The sequence below is a fragment of the Suncus etruscus genome, chromosome 16 (assembly GCF_024139225.1).
Source record: "Suncus etruscus isolate mSunEtr1 chromosome 16, mSunEtr1.pri.cur, whole genome shotgun sequence".
Classification (NCBI taxonomy): Eukaryota; Metazoa; Chordata; class Mammalia; order Eulipotyphla; family Soricidae; genus Suncus; species Suncus etruscus.
In genome coordinates, this window is record NC_064863.1 from 5,459,139 (window position 1) to 5,479,821 (window position 20,683).

At 40.4% G+C, this 20,683-nt stretch overlaps 1 protein-coding gene across 1 annotated transcript in view; it reads left to right on the forward strand.

Moving 5' to 3' along the window:
• Positions 1-20,683, forward strand: part of RYR3 (ryanodine receptor 3) — a 473,873-nt gene that overhangs the window by 223,892 nt on the left and 229,298 nt on the right. The window contains exons 29-33 of the mRNA XM_049790221.1: positions 7,848-8,056; positions 9,764-9,939; positions 12,584-12,620; positions 14,057-14,220; positions 17,806-17,971. Of these exons, the coding sequence (XP_049646178.1) occupies positions 7,848-8,056; positions 9,764-9,939; positions 12,584-12,620; positions 14,057-14,220; positions 17,806-17,971 (752 nt within the window). The remainder of the gene's footprint in view (positions 1-7,847; positions 8,057-9,763; positions 9,940-12,583; positions 12,621-14,056; positions 14,221-17,805; positions 17,972-20,683) is intronic.

Sequence of the window (20,683 nt, forward strand, 5' to 3'; positions counted from 1 at the left end):
GATTGCAAAAAGGCCTCACCCCAGAAGTTTATTGGCATAAGACCGACTCTGGGTTCCAGGCATACCAGTCTGTCCAACCTGAGTCATTCTCCGTGGTCCCGGTGAAACTTTTTTGTACTTTAGCTATTGTTGGTATCAGGTTCTTATATTTAAAGATTCTGGATTCTGTGCATTTCTTTCATCGATGTCAGACTGATGTGGAGCATCCTCTAGTTTCAGCATACCATTAAATGCAGAGCGATCTGCCCTGCAAGCAGGCTGTTGGTGAGTTGTCTGGGTGTTGAGAGCACTCTTTGGAGTAAGTCAATGCCAAAGCAGTGGTAGGTCTTCTCTGGTAGAGGCTTGGATTCTGGTAATCTTAAAGACAATTGTGGTTGTTTCCATAGATGGTATCCATTGTTCAGGTGTGTGTGGGCGATGCCCATTCTTCTGAGGCCTAAGCCAAATTATTATGCCAATGTTCAGGGTATAAGGCCTAATTGCATTACCAAATTTGTGTTCCCATCTCTATTAGATAAGAACTTGTTTGCATATGTATTATTTTCCCATTTTAATGTGCCTATGCAAAAGAGAAGCAATGCCACAATATATTGTTAATGCATCTGGGGGCCAATGAATAAAGTCCAACATTCCACGTAACTTGGTTCAAACATGAAATCTATACAGAGATACTCTTCTACCAGTATTGTTTATAAAACAGATCTCAAAGGGGGGAAATCAAACAATCAAATAACAAAACCAATGGGCAAAATTGTCACTATATGAGGATGTTAGAAAAGAGTTATAGATGTTAAGGGAATACATCTGAGATATACAAGGGAGATACATGTGTCCATTTTATGTTTTAGAAATAGTCGAGAGGGAGGGTGTTGTTTCCGAGGCAACACTTTCGTCTGTGATTTGGACAAGCGAAGAGCACATGGAGCCATGTTTGCTTCCTAATTGCTGGAAGTTGGAAGATCACCAACCTCTCCCAACCCCTTGCAGGAACGAGGAAGCCTGGGGTCTCCTTTAAGTTACTTCTCGCCGGAAACCACTTGCTGGGACCCTGAGCAGGTGTCCAGGAATAACCCTGGGCACCGGGAGGAAGGAGAGAGAAGGCTGTGGGGGATAGCCGAGGCTGCATCTTCCCCTTAGCTTAGCCAAAAAGCCTACAGCATGGAGCCATGCCATTCATGTGTTGCCTGCTGAAGCTTCAGACTCCACCCAAAAAAATTACTGTGAAAGATAGATAATCCACCTTGGCCAAAACAAAAGTCATTAGTACAGAAAAGTGGTTAAATGTGGGGTAATAGGAGGTGGGAGTAAGGGAGTAAAGGAATAAAACGAGCTCCTGGGAAGCTTTCAGATTATGACAAACAGATTAAACACAATGATATCCAAATGTTTGTCAATATAAAACCGCCCCGCACGGTTTCACAATAGACAGGTTTAGTAAGGAAACTTCCCTGGGACTTCCTGAAGCCAGATCCTATTGTGCTGCTATTCTCACCTGCTGGCTTGCCCAGGCATGTGGCCCAGGGGAAGCCCTGGACTTCTGGAGGAAGGAGGTAGACTAGGGGTGCTGGGGTGACCCATGTCTCGCACCCCTTCCTAGGCCTGGTTAAAGAGACCTTTGGCATGGCAGAGGGCTGCCAAATTCCATGCTGGCAGGACCTCCCATCTCCTATGAAGGAAGGAGATCCTTCAAGGGCTGGAAGGCTGGAAGGTCAAAGCCTCCACCCAAACCCTCCCTCTAGAGCCGGGAGGGAAATGGGGAAAGCCTGGGGTAACCAATAAGCTCCTCCAAGGGACCCACCTCGCTGGCTTGCCCAGGCATGTGGCTCAGGGGAAGCATTTGAGTTCCAGAGGAAGGAGGTAGAGGGATGCTGGGGTGACCCATGTCCCGCACCCCTTCCTAGGCCTGGTTAAAGAGGCCTTGGCATGGTGGAGTGCTGCCAAACCCCATGCTGGCAGGACTTCCTGGCTCCCAGGACAGAGATCCTTCAAGAGCTGGAAGGCCAGAAGGTCAAAGCCCCCACCCAAGCCCTCCCTCTGGAGCCGGGAGGGAAATGGGGAAAGCCTAGGGTAACCAATAAGCTCCTCCAAGGGATCCACCTCGCTGGCTTGCCCAGATATGTGGGCCAGGGGAAGCCCTGGAGTTCCAGAGGAAGGAGGTAGAGGGGTGCTGGGGTGACCCATGTCCCGCACCCCTTCGTAGGCCTGGTTAAAGAGGCCTTTGGCATGGTGGAGGCCTGCCAAACCCCATGCTGACAGGACCTCCCAGCTCCCAGGAAGGAAGGAGATCCTTCAAGGGCTTGAAGGCCAGAAGGTCAAAGCCCCCACCCAAACCCTCCCTCTGGAGCCGGAAGGCTATCTTTGGTCTTTGTCCTTCCTGAGGTTGGACTAAGACTTGATCTGGCTTCTCTTCTGTAAAGTCCTTATACAGCTCTCCCAATAGAGTCCACTCAGCCCCTAAGAATATCTCTACTCTCCTTTTTTTGTGGCTTTCACAACCATGACCTTTGCAGCTCTTCCCCTGTGGTGCTCAGCTCTTGCCTCTAGAGAGGGCTTCTACCAAGAAGAGACAACGCATTATTCTTTAATGAGTGCAGCCTTTAGCCCTGGAACCAAAGTGCTGCTTAAATGCAAGACATTCATTCACTCACTGTTTTTTGCTTAGCAGATCGATGCCCAGTTGGTCTATGAATTTGACTGATCTTGTTCTATTCTGTCTCTTGAGCATCTCATGACTTTAACAAATTCTGTTCAGTCCTTGGGTCTTCCGTTTTTATAGCCTCTAAAGTGCTCTCCTCTCTGCTGATAATTCAGGAATGATGAAGAACCTACATCATTTTTTTTGTTTGTTTTGTTTTTTAATTGTTATTTTGACCATATTGGCTCACATATATTTCACAGTAGTGTTTTAGGTACATATTAACATTGAATCAGGGGAATTCCCATCACCAAATTTGTCCTCCCCCCATCCCCATTACCTTCCTGCAACCCATATCCCCCACCATCACCCGCCAAGCTGCTAGAGTAAGTGATCCCCTCTGTGTCTAGCTTACTACTAGTGATCATATATCTGTTTGGTCCTGGTACCCTCCCTTATTTCCCCCTCTATTTGAGAGGCGGAGCTAGATAGTTCGAGTTATGTGGTTTTGTTTGAAGGAAAGAAAAGCAATAGAATGGGGTAAAAAATCAAATAAGCTGAAAATGGGCGGAGTCCTTCTAGAGTCTTCCAACCTGTTGGAGAGAGGACAGGAAAAAGGTAATTAAAACACCACAACAATACAGAAAAAATATCAAATAAAATATTCAGTGAGCACTACAGCAATAAAGACAAGCACCACACAATGGTCTCAGTCCTGAAATCAAATCATCCCAGAGTGCAAAAAGAAAGAGAAAGAGAAAATAAAATAAAATTGGAGACATCAACTTCAATATCTACACCAAAATAAAGAAGTCAAAACGAAATCAATCAATCAATAAATATATATGTGGATAAAGAAATTATTTTGTGCTTTTTTTTTCTTTCCCCCCCCCTGCATAGGCATAGTAACTATTGAGGACAGTATAGAGAGGATTCCCTTAGTCTAGGAGATACAGGGTTTATCCACCCTTGAAGTATACTGTCATGGTATTAACTATAGACTCCTTGTGTGATCATTTACTCTCCCCTCAGTGCTTTTGTGGTGTATGAAAGACTTCTGCTTCGTCATGGATGGTAAATTCAGTCCTCTGTATCTAGAGATCTTGGTGTCTGTACAGCTCAAGAAATGGAGAAGTCTTTCTTTGTGGTTCTAGCAGGTCTGCTTCTTCAGTGTCGTTTTAATCTATCTTCTGTAGTTGGTGGTTTTGGTCATTATGCTGCTCCTAGGATGGAGCCTGGGATAGAGTCTTTCGTTATATTTCTGGAAGACCTGTTCTGTTACGTTTGTCTCAGTCAGACCTCTGGAATTGGAGATCTTGTTTGTTGAACAGATAGTAGACCAAAACCTAGGCTAGAGCTATTGTTGTTATTGTTGTTGATGTAGTTGTTGTTGTTGTTGGTCCTGGGATGCATACTGTCCAGTCATGGTTGTAACAACCAGTCATCTGTAGATAGAGATCTTGGCTTTTGCACAGATCAAAGGGTGACAAGTCTTCTGATTTTGTCTTGTCGTTGGCTGGTGAGAAAGGACAACTTGCTCTTAGATCAAGTTGTTCCCATTTCCTCGATGTCAGGATATCAATTTAGAACTGGCACCTGTTGGTATCAGAATAGCATTATGGATGCTCCAGAGGGGATTTGGTTCTTGGGGCTGTTATGAAGAACTGTCGTTTCTATGTCTGGGACATAGACTGGACGGTCGGTGCCTAATTCCCTGAAGTCTAAGTTGAACCTACATTATTTTAATTGAAAAAATACACATGCAAAAGAATAGTCAATATGGCTTACATTTTTAGTAAAAGTGGGACCAGGAACTAATTCATATGCCCTAAGCTATTCAAACATCCTCCCTCTCTCTCCACTCAGGCTTTGCACCAGCTTCTCCTTTATTTCACCATTAAGTCCATCAAGATGCAATAAGAAGAGAAATCTTTTTAAAATATCCTAACTCTGCTCACACCATAGTAGGCATGCTTCCTGGGAATGATTCTCAGATATAATGACTATAGTAATATCTATGCTGAGTTTCCCATCTCCTCAATAAAACCAAGATACTCCCTTGGAAGCCGGAACTTTGACCACCAATTTCCATTTCTTTATATTCCATTTGTTGTTCCCATTTCCTTAATTTCCTTGACCTCAGGGCACTTTGTAGTTCCTCATTGTCTCTTATGGCACCTAGCATAGTCTTCTGCTCGAGTAGAGATCCAAAAAATTGTATTAATATGCATTTCAAGTCCTCACTGAAGTCATATTTTCAAAGGTTTATTTATAAAAATTTCTGTGAATGGAAAGAAAAGGTTGCTTCATCCATCACAGTCCATAAAAATCCCAAAAGCAAAGCAGTGCTGATGTGGTTGAAAGTATAGGCCACTGCCTCACTCAACAGTCCCTCTACCTCTTTGGGACAATACTATCAGTAAAATCCAAATGTATCTGGTGCCTTGGACAGACAGACATCACCCTTTCCCTGCTAGACTCTATTATATCCTCTTATTTTCAGAAATGGTATGATTTTTTTTTTGGCTTTTGGGTCACACCTGGCAGCAGTCAGGGGTTAGTTACTTCTGGCTCTATGCTCAGAAATTGCTCCTGGCAAGCTCAGGTGACCATATGGGATGCCGGGATTTAAACCACCATCATTCTGCATGCAAGGCAAATGCCTTACCTCCATGCTATCTCTCTGGCCCATGAAATGGTATGATTTTTTTTTTACAATTATTTCATAGTTGTATTTAAGATATATAGTGACAGTGAATTAGGGCATTCCCACCACCAGTATTGACCTCCTTCTGCCCCTTTTCCCAGAATGTATCCTATATATCTACCCTTAGCCCCCTGGACTGCTAGTGTAACAGGTCCCTTTTGTGTATAGTTTGTTGTAGTTTGGGTCTGTTGATTCTATTTTCATTGACTTTGGTTTTGGTATTTAGATTTGACCATTTTTAGTTTGTTGTAGTTTGGGTCTGTTGATTCTATTTTCATTGACTTTTGGTATTTAGATTTGACCATTTTTAATTTCCACTCAATGCTCCTGACACCACTTGGCCCTTTTGTCCCATCCACTTTTATTTTTCTCAGTTTGTAGGAAGACATAGAAAAATGAGGCAGAACAAGATGTTTGATGCTCTATGGTTCTGTAAAAAAAAGACAGACAGGAGGTCCTGTATAAAAGCTATAAATATAAATAAAATTAAGATAAGAAAGAAAGAAAAATATATAAATGCATTAAAATGATTAAAAATAAATTAAATAAATAATTTTAAAAATTAAAAATGATGGGGGGGGTAGATGTGAAAAGTTTTGTATTTTTTGCATAGATGCAGTAAATATTGGGGAAATTAGAAATTAAATTCCCTTGGCCTAAGAGATACAGGATGTCACTACCCTTGAAGCATACTGTTATGACATAATGGCATGAAATTTTGTCTACAATGAGTTCAGAGTCTCTGACAGCAACCAAATTAACTTGAAAAAAATTTCGTTTTTGCTTTTGTGACTTATTTACCCAGTAACCTCATGGCTTAGAGAGCGGCATGTAGCATTCACTTTAGGAGCAGTATATTTGATTTTGCTCTCTGTGAATGTTGGCTTCTGGAGCTGAATGAAAATTGTCCCCAAATTAGACTGAAGTGATAGTGCAGTACGTAGAGCACTTTACTTACATATGGCTTGATCCCAGAATGTTATATGGTCCCCAAGCACTGCCATAGTAAACCCTGAGCACCACTAGATATGACTGCCTCCTTTAAAAAACCAAAAAAACATTGTCCCCTTAATGTCTTTAAATTTCCCCTTACAGAAACATGCCCGTCCTTAGAATGACCCATTTTCTTTGGGGACTTTCTCCTCTTATGATTCCTTCCTGCCCTTCTGAGAAAAACTGCCCTCATAGGGAACCCCAACTATTCTCTGGTCTCCTGTTCCTATATTCTCCCAAAACCAATATAATTGATGCTGCCCAACCTCTACCTATTTGTTGGTCCACAATTATGTTTTATTTATGCTTACAAATAAGACCACCAAGAAACCTGAACTTCTGCTGTGGTGCATTCTGCATGGTAGGATGTGTGCTCAGGTGAGAGAGAAAGACAGAGAGAGAGAGAGAGAGAGAAAGAGAGAGAGAGAGAGATGAAGTGAGCTTGGTGAGATTGCAGAAAGAAATATCATCTATGCAATTCCCTATTGAAAATAATACTTTCCTTTAGGGAGAGGTGGTGACAAGTATAAGAGTAGGCTAAAAGAAGTCATAAAAGTTCTCTAAAACAAAATTTTATTTTGTAAATAAGCTGAATCATTTAGCTATCATTAAAACTTCTTACTTTCATACCCAAAATAGGAACTCCATTTCACAGGAAATGATGTGAAAGAAAATTATTGAAAAATTAGGAGAGTTTGCATGTTTAAGGTTTTTGAGGTCTTTTTCTTTGACTATTTAACATACCTTTGGTCAAAATAAAAATTATTATAAAAATTATAAATAAATAAAAAGGAAAAATCCAATATTTTGCTAGTGTATAATTGATTAGACTGGAGAGCGGAGGAGTTATTGGCAAACCACAAAGGTAAAGATAAAGAATTTTTACTTTTTCTCATACAGGTTTTACCTTTCCAGGTAAGAATGGTGCTTTTTTATTTTAATCAGATGTATTTTTACAGCTATTGTGGTCTTAAGATTTACAGTGGTACTGATGTTAATGTTTTAGGCATCAATGCTACTGCATCATACTCACCACAAGAGCAATAGTACTCCTCCATCTACTTGGTCTTGAGACCCTTTGTTCCCCCATCTCCAATCTAACCCCACTATCAGCTGGAACTCTTGGTTGATTCAGAAACCTTGGGGTTTATTTTCATTAGTCATTGTCTCTTTCCTTACATTGTTTCTTAATGTACTTCTTTGCTGAATGTTTTTCACTATATAACTTTTCACCCTTTTTATTTTAATTATTACAATTCAGGTCATTACTGATCTGTTCTCTTAGCCCCCAAATCATTTGGACTCAATCCCACTTTTCCTTCCAATACACCAAGGATGGCCTTTAACCGGATGTGGACCCTCACTGTTGAATTTCTGTGTCAGGAAAAATAAAAAGGGTGTCCCATCTTTCCTACAGGACTCAGCTCTGTGAAGGAAGCAAAAACTTGGCTTCCTCCCAGCACTGGAATGGTTCTAGGGACTGAACCAGGGCTCTCCTCTACCACTCTGCAGGCTTTGTGCCCATCTGCTCCCTGGGCCTGTCTCAGATCGGCCGCATGAATCTAGGGATGGATGCCAGTACCTTCAAGTTTTATACCATGTGTGGCCTCCAAGAGGGCTTTGAGCCTTTCGCTGTCAACATGAACCGAGATGTTGCCATGTGGTTCAGCAAGCGCCTCCCAACATTTGTCAACGTGCCTAAGGATCATCCGCATATAGAGGTAACATTATATACCGTGGGTGGCCCTGGCAGACAGGTGGACCAAGGCACTAATCTCTAACTAATGCTTCTGTCAACAGGCAGCTACTTACCTAAGTTCATATTCTGGCCACTTACCAACAACCTATTCTTGTCCCTTTGGAGCTGTAGTTGTGACACACGCTACACTGAGCAGCGTTGCAAATAGCAACCTCTTACTATTTGATTCCCAAGCATTTGAACCACTAGGTTCGCTTCAGAAATTTCCATGCTGCTATTGTCATGGAAATACATAGTCTAGGAACCTTAAATGTTATCGTTTTAATAGATCAATTTCATTGTGAAGCTATACTCATGAAACATATATAATATAAACCAGTAGTAAATCACTGGAGAATAAATCAGTGTATTTACTCAAGAGGAAGTAGCTCAGACCTGTTTCTTCTGTCCTCAGACTATGATGTCTTTGAAGCCCTATTTCATGTCTGTAGAACCATTTCTGGCTCTTTTAGTTGAGATCATTGGTTATGATGATTAGAGAGGTCTTAATACCCCCCATGTAGAGGGTTCTGAAAGAGGCCAAAACATTGTAAGGTAAGTTGAGTTGAGTTCTAATTTGGCTTCTTGTTCCCTTCTAACTTTCAGATATTTTGCCCAAACCCTCCCAGGTTTCTTTAATTCAGAAGAGTTGTTCATGGAGAACGAGGGAACTGCTGGAATATTAGGCAAATCAACTCTATTGAACCACTTTACTGAGTATCATTTCCACTCTACCATAGTCTCCTTAATTTACATTCCAATATGCACTCAGCATGCATCAATTCTCACCCACTTTTAGTACTGAATAAATTTCTCTGACCACTACATTACTAGTTTGTTTTATAAACGGTGGAAGTTTAAACATCTCCTTTTAAAAACTGGTAGAATCTAAAAACCCTCCATTTAGAAAATTTTGCAAATAGCACAAAATCATTTAAGCATGTTTCTAAACCCCAGGACAGAACAGTTGTCTAGAATGCAAGAGGAAATTCTCAGATCATTCAAAAATTATGTCAAGTCTCATTTTCTGTTCTTGGCTCTATTTCATACCTCCATTCCCCTCTCACCACCACTCACACATTACAAAAACTACACACACTTTTCTTCTTCCAAGCCCTTTTGCATGGGAGTTGGGCACTCTTCCCACGTATAGAAGAGCTTCCAGTAGCCTCTGGGAACAGGCTATCACTGCTCACAGAGAGAGCATATCCTTAGGAAGCACTGCTGTCTCTTCTTGAGTTTTGGATGCTCTGGATATATTGATGCCTTCTTAAAAGGAACCACTTTGGAAAGAATGACCTTAGCAGATTTTACTACACTTTATCATCCAGATACTTTCTTTATCACCACAATCTTATACTTGTCATCTATCCTAGACTCTTCTTTTAGCTACAGGCAGATGTTGTAATTATTTGGGGGAAGGTAATTTGAACAACACCCAATAATGCCCAGTGGCTACTACTTGCTTTATAATTGGGAGGGTCATTTCTGGTGGTGCCTGGCAGATGTTATTTCTACAGGAAAAAGTCCAAGGAATAATGAGCATATTGTATAATTATTACTAGTGACAGCTCTTTTAGTTTGTGGAAATCCTGAACAATGTCTGATATTAGTGCAGGGCAGGGGGATGGGGTTAAGGCCTTGACCAGATCCTTGGATATGTCAGAGTGTAGGCCTGGGCTCTTTTCAGGTCATGAGGATTGATGGCACTATGGACAGCCCCCCATGCCTCAAGGTGACCCACAAAACATTTGGAACACAGAAAAGCAATGCCAACATGATCTACTGCCGCCTGAGTATGCCTGTGGAGTGCCACTCCTCCTTCAGCCACAGCCCCTGCCTGGACAGTGACGCTTTTCAGAAAAGGTAACGATGAATCACTTGCTTTCAGAGGCATTTTCTGTGGCTGCTGTGGAGATGACATTCTGGTTGCTTATCTTTCATATTCCCTTAGCACTGCTTTCTCTGTGGATAGGGTTTTCTCTGCTTTCAGGAATGTGTGTGCTCTTGGGCATGTGTTTGTGCAAGGGCCCTGCTGCATGATAAATAATATTTAATACAAAAGTACATTCTCTTCTTTAGAGAACTCATAGCGCATAACCTCCTTATGACCTGCACTATCTAGTGATAAGGAATAAAAGGTTCAAAAAGATGTAAAATGGCATGATTGTTATTGCCTTTGGATAAATTTGGAAGCTTCTGGAAGAAAAAGTGTTTTCCTTGATATACTTGTTGACAGTGTCCAACACAGTAGCTTCTGACTTAGGAATTATGTAAATGTTTCCTTCTTATTAAGAATTATGTTATTTTTCTTTTCTTTATAATGTGTGTACGTATGCATATATATGTGTGCTCCCAATTTTCTTTAGGACCACACTAATTCAAGTCATGTGCACTACCACTTGAATCACTATCACTACCACTTGTACCTATATGGTCATTTTCAATCGCTGATGTATATGCCCTCCTATCTCAACATTTTTTATTCAAGTTTCTTCTAGTGTTCCACCATCTACCAAGTTTTAAAAATGCATTTGCTTGAGAGAACAAGAAATATAGTTAAAGGTATAGCTGCCTATGTTATTATAATATTCCCCACCACTAATCTGCCACCAGGTTTGTGAGACATGTGTTGGATGTCACAACCTGGCTACCGCTGCCATCTTGCAGAAAGTCACAAATGAAAAAACTCCATGACCAGTTGGGATCATTCATGTATGTGTGGGAAGTGAACAGTCCCTTAAACTTACCTTCAGTGGCCAGAGCAATAGCATAGTGGAGAGAGCATTTGCCTTGCAAGCAGCCAACCCTGGTTCAATCCCCAGCATCTCATCTGGTCCTCCCAGCATGCCAGGAGTGATTTAATTTATTTTATTAAAATTGTTGTGATTTACAAAGCTCTTTACAGTAGGAGTTCAGTCATACAATGAATCAGAGCTAATTTCACCACCAGTATCAACCTCTCTCCACCAATGTTCTCTGAGTGCACCCAAAACCACTCCCCTGCACCATTTTGTTGAGATTGTTGAAGTTTGGGTCTCTTGATTCCATTGTTGTTGCCTTTAGCTTGAATATTTAATTCTGACCTCTTTTAACATCATCTAGGCACCTAAGACTGCTTGACTCCTGACCCCCATCCTTTCATAGTTGTTCTTCTCTTCCTCCACTCAATTTCTCTCCTTCTTGCTAAACTTTTGGGCCTAGAGTGTTAATGACAATTCCCATTTAGACCATTGCATTTTGAGTGATATTCTATATTTATCCTTTTTCTAGTGTTCTTCATTTATATATAATATAAATATAAATAATATAAACTATAATATAAATATATTATATAAATATATAATATAATATATTGCTTATTCTATTATCAATATATGTTTACATATTATAATATAATATACATCTATAATATAAAAATAATGATATAAATATAAATATCATAATGTATTCCAGTTCCAGCCATATTGTAGCAAATTGCATGATTGCATAATATCTTACAGTAATGTAGTATTCCATTGTATATATGTACCACCTCTTCATGATCCACTCATCTGCTGGACTTCTTTTTTTTTTTCGGGACACCCGTTTGATGCTCAGGGGTTACTCCTGGCTACTTGCTCAGAAATTGCCCCTGGCTTGGGGGGACCCTATGGGATGCCGGGAGATCGAACTGCTGTCCTTCCTTGGCTAGCACTTGCAAAGCAGACACCTTACCTCTGGCACCACCTCACCAGCCCCGTCTGCTGGACTTCTAGGTTGATTCCAAGTCTTACCTATTGTACTGAGTGATGCAATAAGTAGTGGTGTGCATACATTCTTTTGGATGAATGTTTTTCTATTTGGGGGATAGAAGCCAAGAGAGGGATTGCTGGGTCATATGGCAGCTCAATTTTGAGTTGAGTGAGAACCCTCCATACTGTTTTCCACAGGGGTTAGTTCAGGCAGCATTCCCATCAGCAGTGGAAGAGAGTTCCTTTCTCAACACATACCCGACAACAAAGACTGTTCCTAATATTTTTGATAGGTGCCATCCTCACTGGTTTAAGATGGTACTCCATTTTTGTCTTGATTTGGATTTCCCAAATAATAAGTGATGATGAGCATTTTTATGTGTCTGTTGGTTGGTCTTCCTCAGAGAAGTGTCTGTTTATTACCTTGTCCCAGTTTTTGATTGGGATTTTAAGTTTTGTGGAGTCAATTTTTGTGAGTACTTTGTATATCCTAGACATCAAATCTTTACTGATGTGTTGAATGCAACAATTTTTCTTCCACTCAGTTAACTGTCTTTTGGTTTTAGCCTTTGTTTTGTTTACCATATAGAACCTTTTTAGTAATTACTGAGCACGGAGCCAGGAGTAACCCCTAAGCACTGCAGTGTGTGGCCCAAAAACAAATCAAACAAACAAAGCTGCCTTCAGCATTAAATATAGAGGAACTAACTGCATGTCAGAATTGTAGCATTCTCTATATGACTGAATAACTCAAACAAGGATTGTCTTCTCTCCAGGAAACAGATTCAGGAAATGCTCTCTCATACAACAACAGTAAGTAAATGTTCTCAATTATGGTTTTAATTATTTGCTTTTTTGCTGTGCCTTGTAATATGCCCCTTACAGCAAAGATCTGTCTAGAGAACCTCTTTAATTGCCTATTGTTCTGCCTTAATATCCACCGTGATTCTTCCAGAAGATGTCATAACATTTCTTCAATAAGGGAAAGACAGTTTATTCAGTGCATAGCAGAAGCTCTACCTGGAGCTCCTAATTGGGCATCATTGTGTTGTTGTGGCTCATTTGTCACCAAGGACCTGGCACTGCCTGTTTGGTTAAAATAAACATCAGTTGGATGGGGAGGGGTTCTTAATTTAATCCTTTTGTTTGCTCTTTTATGTACATTTCTGTGAGTCAGCTCTTAGATCTCTCTGAGTGGTGCCAGGAATAATGTTAGAACAATCAAATGTGAAGGACAGGGAGCCAGCCCACACAAGCTACAGGACAAAATCAGGTTCTTTTTTTTCTTCTAACTAGATAGTGATCAGGAAGCTACACATCCTCATTTTTATTTATTTTAATCCTTTTTAGCACTTATAAAAACACATTTTTAATAAATGCCTGTCACCCCCTCTCTGAAGTGCTCCTGCAATGCTGAGGGCACAGATACAGCATCAGCAAGGACGAATTCTGTTGTAGCATGTCCCCTCGTTAGTATGTGTGATCATGTTGGTCAGCCTATTTAATTCCCACAGCAGCCTCAGGAGATGGACCATATTTTGTATTTTGTAGCACTGACAGGACAAACCATTTCTTCAAGGTCACGCAATACTAGTGTGTTCTTGACTGACTCTTGATCTGGACAAAATAAAAATAACATCATTGAGTAAATGTGCTTAGCATCACCAGGAAAATAGATGAATTGATCACTTCGTTTCATTATTTCACTATTTTCCTAAGACACCATGATTAAATTCACAAGCAGAACACAGAAAGTGGCTGTCACGTCCTCTAAGCACGTTTGGAGACTTTTTCTTTCACAGAATATGCTTGAGGAGTTCTTTCTTTGGCTACATCCAAAATAATAACAGAAGAAAGTTACCCTTTAGTTTCCTGTGGAATATAAAGTGTAGTAACTTCTCTGACCTTGACTTCTCTCAAGATTAAAGTCCATGGCCAATTCTTTCCATCAACCCAGCTGTCCTAAAAAGGACTAGAGAAGTCTCTGTTGACCATTCTGAGAAGCAGCCACTGACTTCCTCTGTGGCTTTTAGTTAAAGATAGTGGATTAAGTGTTTGAGTCTCTGACTGCCAACACACATCAGAAAAAGGGGAAATAATCCAAATTTCAAGTCCAAGAGTAGAGCACAACACCTCTAGAATTGGGTATTATATTCAGAATGCCAAGTGCGCTGCTGCATTGTTCCTGCCTGTTGGACCCACTTGCCCCAGCACAACTCTTCATTTCTCTCTCTGTGATCTCTTCCCAGCAGTGTTATTATGCAATCCGAATCTTTGCAGGCCAGGATCCCTCCTGTGTCTGGGTGGGATGGGTGACTCCGGACTATCACTTATACAGTGAAAAGTTTGACCTGAGCAAAAACTGTACAGTGACCGTTACCCTGGGAGATGAAAGAGGCCGGGTCCATGAAAGGTAAGAGGGCACATGGGATGGGCATCACATATCTAAAGCCTGGTCCAGTGCAGAGAGACTAAGAGGAACCATTGGGAAATCTGTGCTCCTTTTCAGGTTCTCCCCTCCAATTTCCAGACAGCTGAGACCTAGGAGTGGTGTAGGAGACCCAGCCTCCTTTCTATCTAAGTGAGACTTGATGGTCTTTCCCCTTATAGATACGTATAGAGATGCAAGTTATTTCTCAAGCTGGCTTTCACTCTTACAAAGTCATAATCACTTTTCCCTAATTCTTTTTAGATGCTACTGGATCATCAAAGATTAGTTTAATCGGGAGTCAGGCTCAATTTCTATGTCATGGAGACCATTCTGAGCAAGTGTAAAAGAATATAGACTTTGAAAACCAGTTTTCTGAATTCTCTCTCACCCAACCCCTATTTTATTATTTCTTTTAAAGCATGACTGTCAGGTGACATATTTTTTTTCCTTTCATAGGGAGTGGGGGTTTGTGGACACACTCAATGGTGCTCAAGGGCTACTCCTGGCTCTGTGCTCAGGGGTCATTTTAGGCAGTTACTGAGGGGATGGCAGCTTGTGCCAGAATTTGAATCATGGTCTGCTACATCCAAAGCAAGCACCATAACCCCTATATTATTTCTCAAGTCTCATCTATTATGCAATTGGTTTATCGTTTGTTTTCAACATTATAGAACTTTAGTGTAGCTTCTGCACTGTCTACTATCAAAATTCCAGTGGTACCTCAGCACCCTAAGACCCTCTATTCCTTGATCCCACTGATTTTTCTTTTCTTCTTAAAACCACCATAGTTTCCACTGAGTCTAGTATATAAAATGTGTAGATTTAACCAGGTTTCCATACTTACTGACTTGAGCTTGAACCAGTCACTTAACCTCCTGGATTTCCATTTCTTCACCAATAAATAAGAATAATAGCTTCAGGCTCAGTGTTGTGGAGTTAAATAAAATAGCAGATAAAAATGTCTATAAGAGGGGCTGAAGTGATATTACAGTGTGTAGAGTATTTGCCTTGCATATGGCAAATCTGGGTTCAATCTCAAGATCTCCATAGGATCACCTGAACCAGTTCAGAGTAATTTCTGAGTTCAAGCCAGGAGTAACCCATGCACAGCTAGGTGTGTTCTCCTAAAAAGAAAATGTCTATTGAGTGGAAATAAAAAATGGTCAAACCTAAATACCCAAACCAAAGTCAGTGACAATAGAATCAAGAGACTCAAACTACAACAAGTTATACACAAAGGGAACCTGTTACAGTAGCAGCCCCAGGGGCTAAGGGTGGAGATTTGGGAGGCATGCTGGGAAGAGTGGCGGAAGCATGCTGGGAACAGGGGCTGAGGGAGGTCAACACTGCTGGTGGGAATGGACCTTATTCACTGTCACCATGTACCTTTCACAACTGTGAAAGACTTGTAATTCACATTGGTCTCAATAAAAATTGTTTTAAAAAAAAAGAAAAATGTCTAGAAGAGTGCCACAACATATTTCCTCTTAAACATTAATGAGCCCTATTACCATTACTGAATGTCATGTCACTAAAACCTAGAGGAGATGCCAAAAGCAACATCTGGTTATCTTGGGAGAAAAGTACACAAAATCAGTTGACAAATTCAGACCTGCTCTTTAGCCTGAAGTTCAAAAGACAGATGGACCATACAAATTGGATTTTTTTTGTTCATAGTGGTTGGCTCCTCCATGCCAGACACATGACTCTATTTATCTGAACCTCCAATGGTGGTGTTCATCATACAAACTGACACATTAGCATCTCAAATGAGACCCAGTATACAGATGGCGATAAGTAATTTTTCCTCCTTCATCCTGTATAATAAGAAACAAAAGTGTGTTGAGTATATATCTCAAATAGTGTGCATGTTTTGCATATTAGGGGCTTGGGCACAATCCCCAGCACAACTCTATCCCAGAAAACCACCACCACTAAAGGTATCCCTAAGCACTGCTAAGTGTGGTGAGAGGCAGCAGGAGGAAAAAGAGGAAGAAGAAATAGAGACGATGTACACATGATTCATTTCCAGGTTTCTTGAGATATTTCAATTGTGAGTCTTATAAAATTAGAGCAGAGCCCACCACTTGACACACATAATTTTGCTGTAGTATCATAATTCTCTAGTGACATTAGAACTTCAATCAGTCATAACAGGATCACAGTTTAACCTGTGGTAGAACTCTAGCAGTGTCTTGACTCACTAGAAAAGGCTGTTGCAACTGGTCTTTCTGAGGGAACTGGAAAGATCTGTACCCGCAAAAGAATAAGAGGAGCAAGTGCCTATATATTTGCAATGGAGATTTTAGAGTCAGAGGTAGTGACAGGTTTCTAGTGCCAATAAGAACTTTAAAGAGGTATAGTCAGGGGCCGGAGAGATAGCACAGTGGTAAGGCTTTTGCCTTTTATGCGATCTACTAGGAGGGACTCTGTTTGATTCCCAGCATCCCATGTGGTCCCCCAACCTGCCAGAGACGATTTCTGAGTGCAGAGCCAGGAGTGACCCCTGAGCACTGCTGGGTGTGGCCCAAAAACCAATCAATTGATCAATAAATAAATAAATAAAATTTAAAAAAAAATAAAGAATTCTAGTCAAACCTTGGCTTTCTAAATGAAAATGTCATCTAATCCAGAATGGTAAAGCCATTTTCAGCTTGCTATTCTGGGAGCTGTCCACAAGGCAGTGCTGAAGCCATCTCCTGCGCCACAGATCTCTGGTCCACGCACCAGAGCACACAAGAGAAAATCAGGCTGAGTCCTATCAGACTAACCTGATATCTTCAAAGAGGTTGCTCTAGTACATATACACAGTGGCTCTCTTATTTAACCTTGGGAAATATTATTTCAAGTGGTTGGTTTTCTTGTATGACACATACAAGGTCTGTTCTTAAGAGGAAACTCAGTCAGCTGCCTTTTGCCCATCCCTATTGAGGGCCTCTAGAAATCACTTCTATGGTGCCTCTGTTCTAAAGCTCATTTAGGGTTTTGAATTCAACAATTAAAGAGAAATATGATTTGGGGGCCTTATAGCATTTTGGGTTATTGTCATTGACTTTCGATCTAAACATTTATTATAAAGTTGTATTCTTGGGATTGGTAGATGAATATTCTGACAGAAGCACTCACATTGCTAGGTCAAAAAGAGTTCAAGTATTAGACTATATCAGTGGGATGACACCGTAGAACAACTGTTTTTTCCTCATTTTCGAGTCTTCCTACGGAATAGGTCTCAGTTTTTAAGCATCTTACAGCTTTTACTCCAACACTTTATTGGAATTAAAAACCTAAATGTTCACTTCTGTGGCATAACAAGTCCCTTTATAAGTTCATCTATGTTGGCCACCCTTTGTCCAGCTCCATTTCCATCCCCATTATTTGTATCAGGAAAACATTAGACTGGACACAGTTGCTAAACACTGTGTTCATTAGAAAGAAGTAGATTGATAGGTTGCCGTATCCCTAAATTAAAAGCACCATTGAAAGTTTTCTGAAGTAATTAATTTCTGAATATTGAAGAGAAACTTCCCCAGTCCAAATTCTTGTTTTTTTCCTCTCTTTGGCTCCTAGTGTGAGGCGCAGCAATTGCTACATGGTCTGGGGTGGGGATGCTGTGGCCACATCCCAAAGAACAAGTCGGAGCAATGTGGACCTAGAGATTGGCTGCCTCGTGGATCTGGCAATGGGCATGCTGTCCTTTTCAGCCAATGGGAGAGAACTTAGTACCTACTACCAGGTAGGACCACTTCTGGGTTTGTGAATGGGGAGGGGTGTCTCAGTCTTGTGTGTTTACAGATCTGTTACTAATTCAACAGCTCCATAATCATATCTAGCCCCATACTTATGGAGTTGGCAAGTCCCTCTAAATAGCAGATGAAAACAAAGAGGAATAATTTTATAAAGACAAAGAATGAGTGGAAATATCATACTTATTTTTTAGAATATACTTATTCTCTATTTAGAAATAAGGCTTTTTCCATGTTGATAAACTTTTTTATTCAACAAAACACTTCTCATAAGCCTGCACTATATAGGTGAAAAGTTTAGGGAGTGAACAGAAGTACTCCTGACTGTGAGGCATCTTTCTGCTCAAGCTACAGACCAGTGATTTTTCTCTGCAGAAAAAAATATTCCCTATAAATTTCTATAGAGTTATTCCTTGTAGATTTCTTTACAGAATTTTTAATGCATTTATATAAATTAGTTATCACCAAACTTATTTGGCTTACCACCTTCTTTTTAGGGAAAAAAATCAGTCAGAACCCACCTATAAATCTAATTCTTTGAGCAAACAGAAAGCAATTTCCAATTGCAACAGAGGCTGCTATTTCCTGCCCAAGGTCATTCCAGTGCCCTCTTGAGGTTATCCTCACCCATATTGGTAAATACTTATATAAACTATGTCTGTAATTCTATATTTAGTTGGTAGTAAACTACAATAGTAGTATTTAGAAAAATATAGAGTAGTATAGCACACTATGCTACTATAAAGATAGTAGAGAAGTGGTATAGTAAGGCACTTGTCTTGCACACACTTGATATGGGTTTGGTCCCCAACATCCCAAATCTTGCCCAGCATACCACCAGGTGTGATACCTGAGTTAAGAGCAGGAGTATTTCCACAACACAGCTGGGTATGACCTAAACCCCCAAACCAAAAAATATTTAGCAAAAGCATGAATTATGCATAGATTGTTGCCCTGATATCTTTTCAGCAAAATTTTCATTGCTGACGATCAGGATAGCTGGGAAATACCTTTTGACTCTTTTGAATAGCCAAATATACCTTCTACTGAAACTTAACAACACACATAATTATAATAGGAAGACTTTGGGAAATGCTTTAGAAATAAGTCAGTCTAACCAAGCATTTCTCACAATTTTTTCCTTTTTTCTTCTTATTATGTTGTTGTTGTTGTTTGTTTGTTTTTGGTTTTTTGGCCACACCCAGTGATGCTCAGGGATTACTCCTAGATATGCACTAAGAAATAGCACCTGGCTTGGGGGACTATATGCGACACCAGGGGATGGAACCACAGTCCGTCCTATGATAGTGTAAGCAAGGCAGATGCCCTACCGCTTGCACCATTGTTCCGCCCCAATTTTCCTTTTTTAATTGCTTTATTTAAACACCATGGTGACAAGATTGTTCATAATAACGTTGGGTTTTTTTCATAATACAGTTGGGTTTTTTTCATAGTTACAAAGTTGTTCATGATTGAGTTTCAGTCATACAGTGTACAACATCCTTTACTAGTGCATATTTCCCACATTTCCCCAATTATCAACCAAGAAAAGAAAGTTTTAACAATTATTAATATTCTGTAAATCTAGAATTTTATGAGGCATAACTGAAAAATGCTAAGCAAAAGAGATAAATTCTCAAGTTAAACCTTTTCAACACTCTCTTACTTCCATCAGGAATTGTAAAGAAAAGATATTCTATGGAGAAATCTTGATTTTTTTAAGCAAAAAAAGTCAAAAATAAAAATAATTTTCCATGTAGACATATAATTACCTGTCTTAAAGAAGTCAAATAAAATATTATAGAGGTAGGAAAGCATTTAATATGGTTGAGGAACAATGGATTTGACATTTGTCCAACAAAAAAAATGATCTTTTATGGGTAATGTTGAGAAATACATTTGGGATAGGTAGGGAACTATAAGGAACTACTAAAGGTTGTTGTCCAGGCCAATGCCAGTCAGTTTTCAGCATGCCAGTAATCTGTTAGGTGTGAAATGGGGTTGTGCCCAGAGAGGGAGAGGGATTCCCATGCTCCCTGTCTGGATAGGATAAGAGATGAAGGTCCAGCAGCAATTCCAACACAGGAAATAATCCACACACAGTTTGGATATAGCAGGCCAAAAACTCACACCACAAGATGTTCACCCACAATCGCTCCACCATGTGTCGCTCCACCATGTGGAACCACGAGCCAAGATGTCAGCTCCTCCTCCAGGCCGTCTGAGTAGACTTTATTGGAATAAACAAAGCCCACCCCCAAGGGGAAGGGGAAAAGAGACAGGAGGAGGCAACAAGGAAACATCTTTTTAACAAGAAAACCAAAGGAACCAATTGAGAGACTTCTAGTTAGAAGGCAAATGAGGACTGATCCAAAGGTCTCTACCAACAGTCAGGCTCACTAGCTTAGTCAACTATAGCAAAAGAGCATTACTGTTTATATTACCATTACTGCTAGTGGACAAAACCCCAGATTCAAAAATTAACCCCAGGACAAAACCATCAGAAAGAAAGATTTCTTAACAAGTTGGCTCCTAATCAGACAGGTAGACTCTGTAGGGAACACAGAATTGTTTTCTCAAGTCTGAAATGTTTGGTGACCAATCACAGATGGTCAAGCCCTTTGGGGGGGTCTGAGGACAGGCTACCATCATTGAGGGGTGCTCTAGAACCTCCTAGAGGGTGACACTGTGCAGCTCAGGGA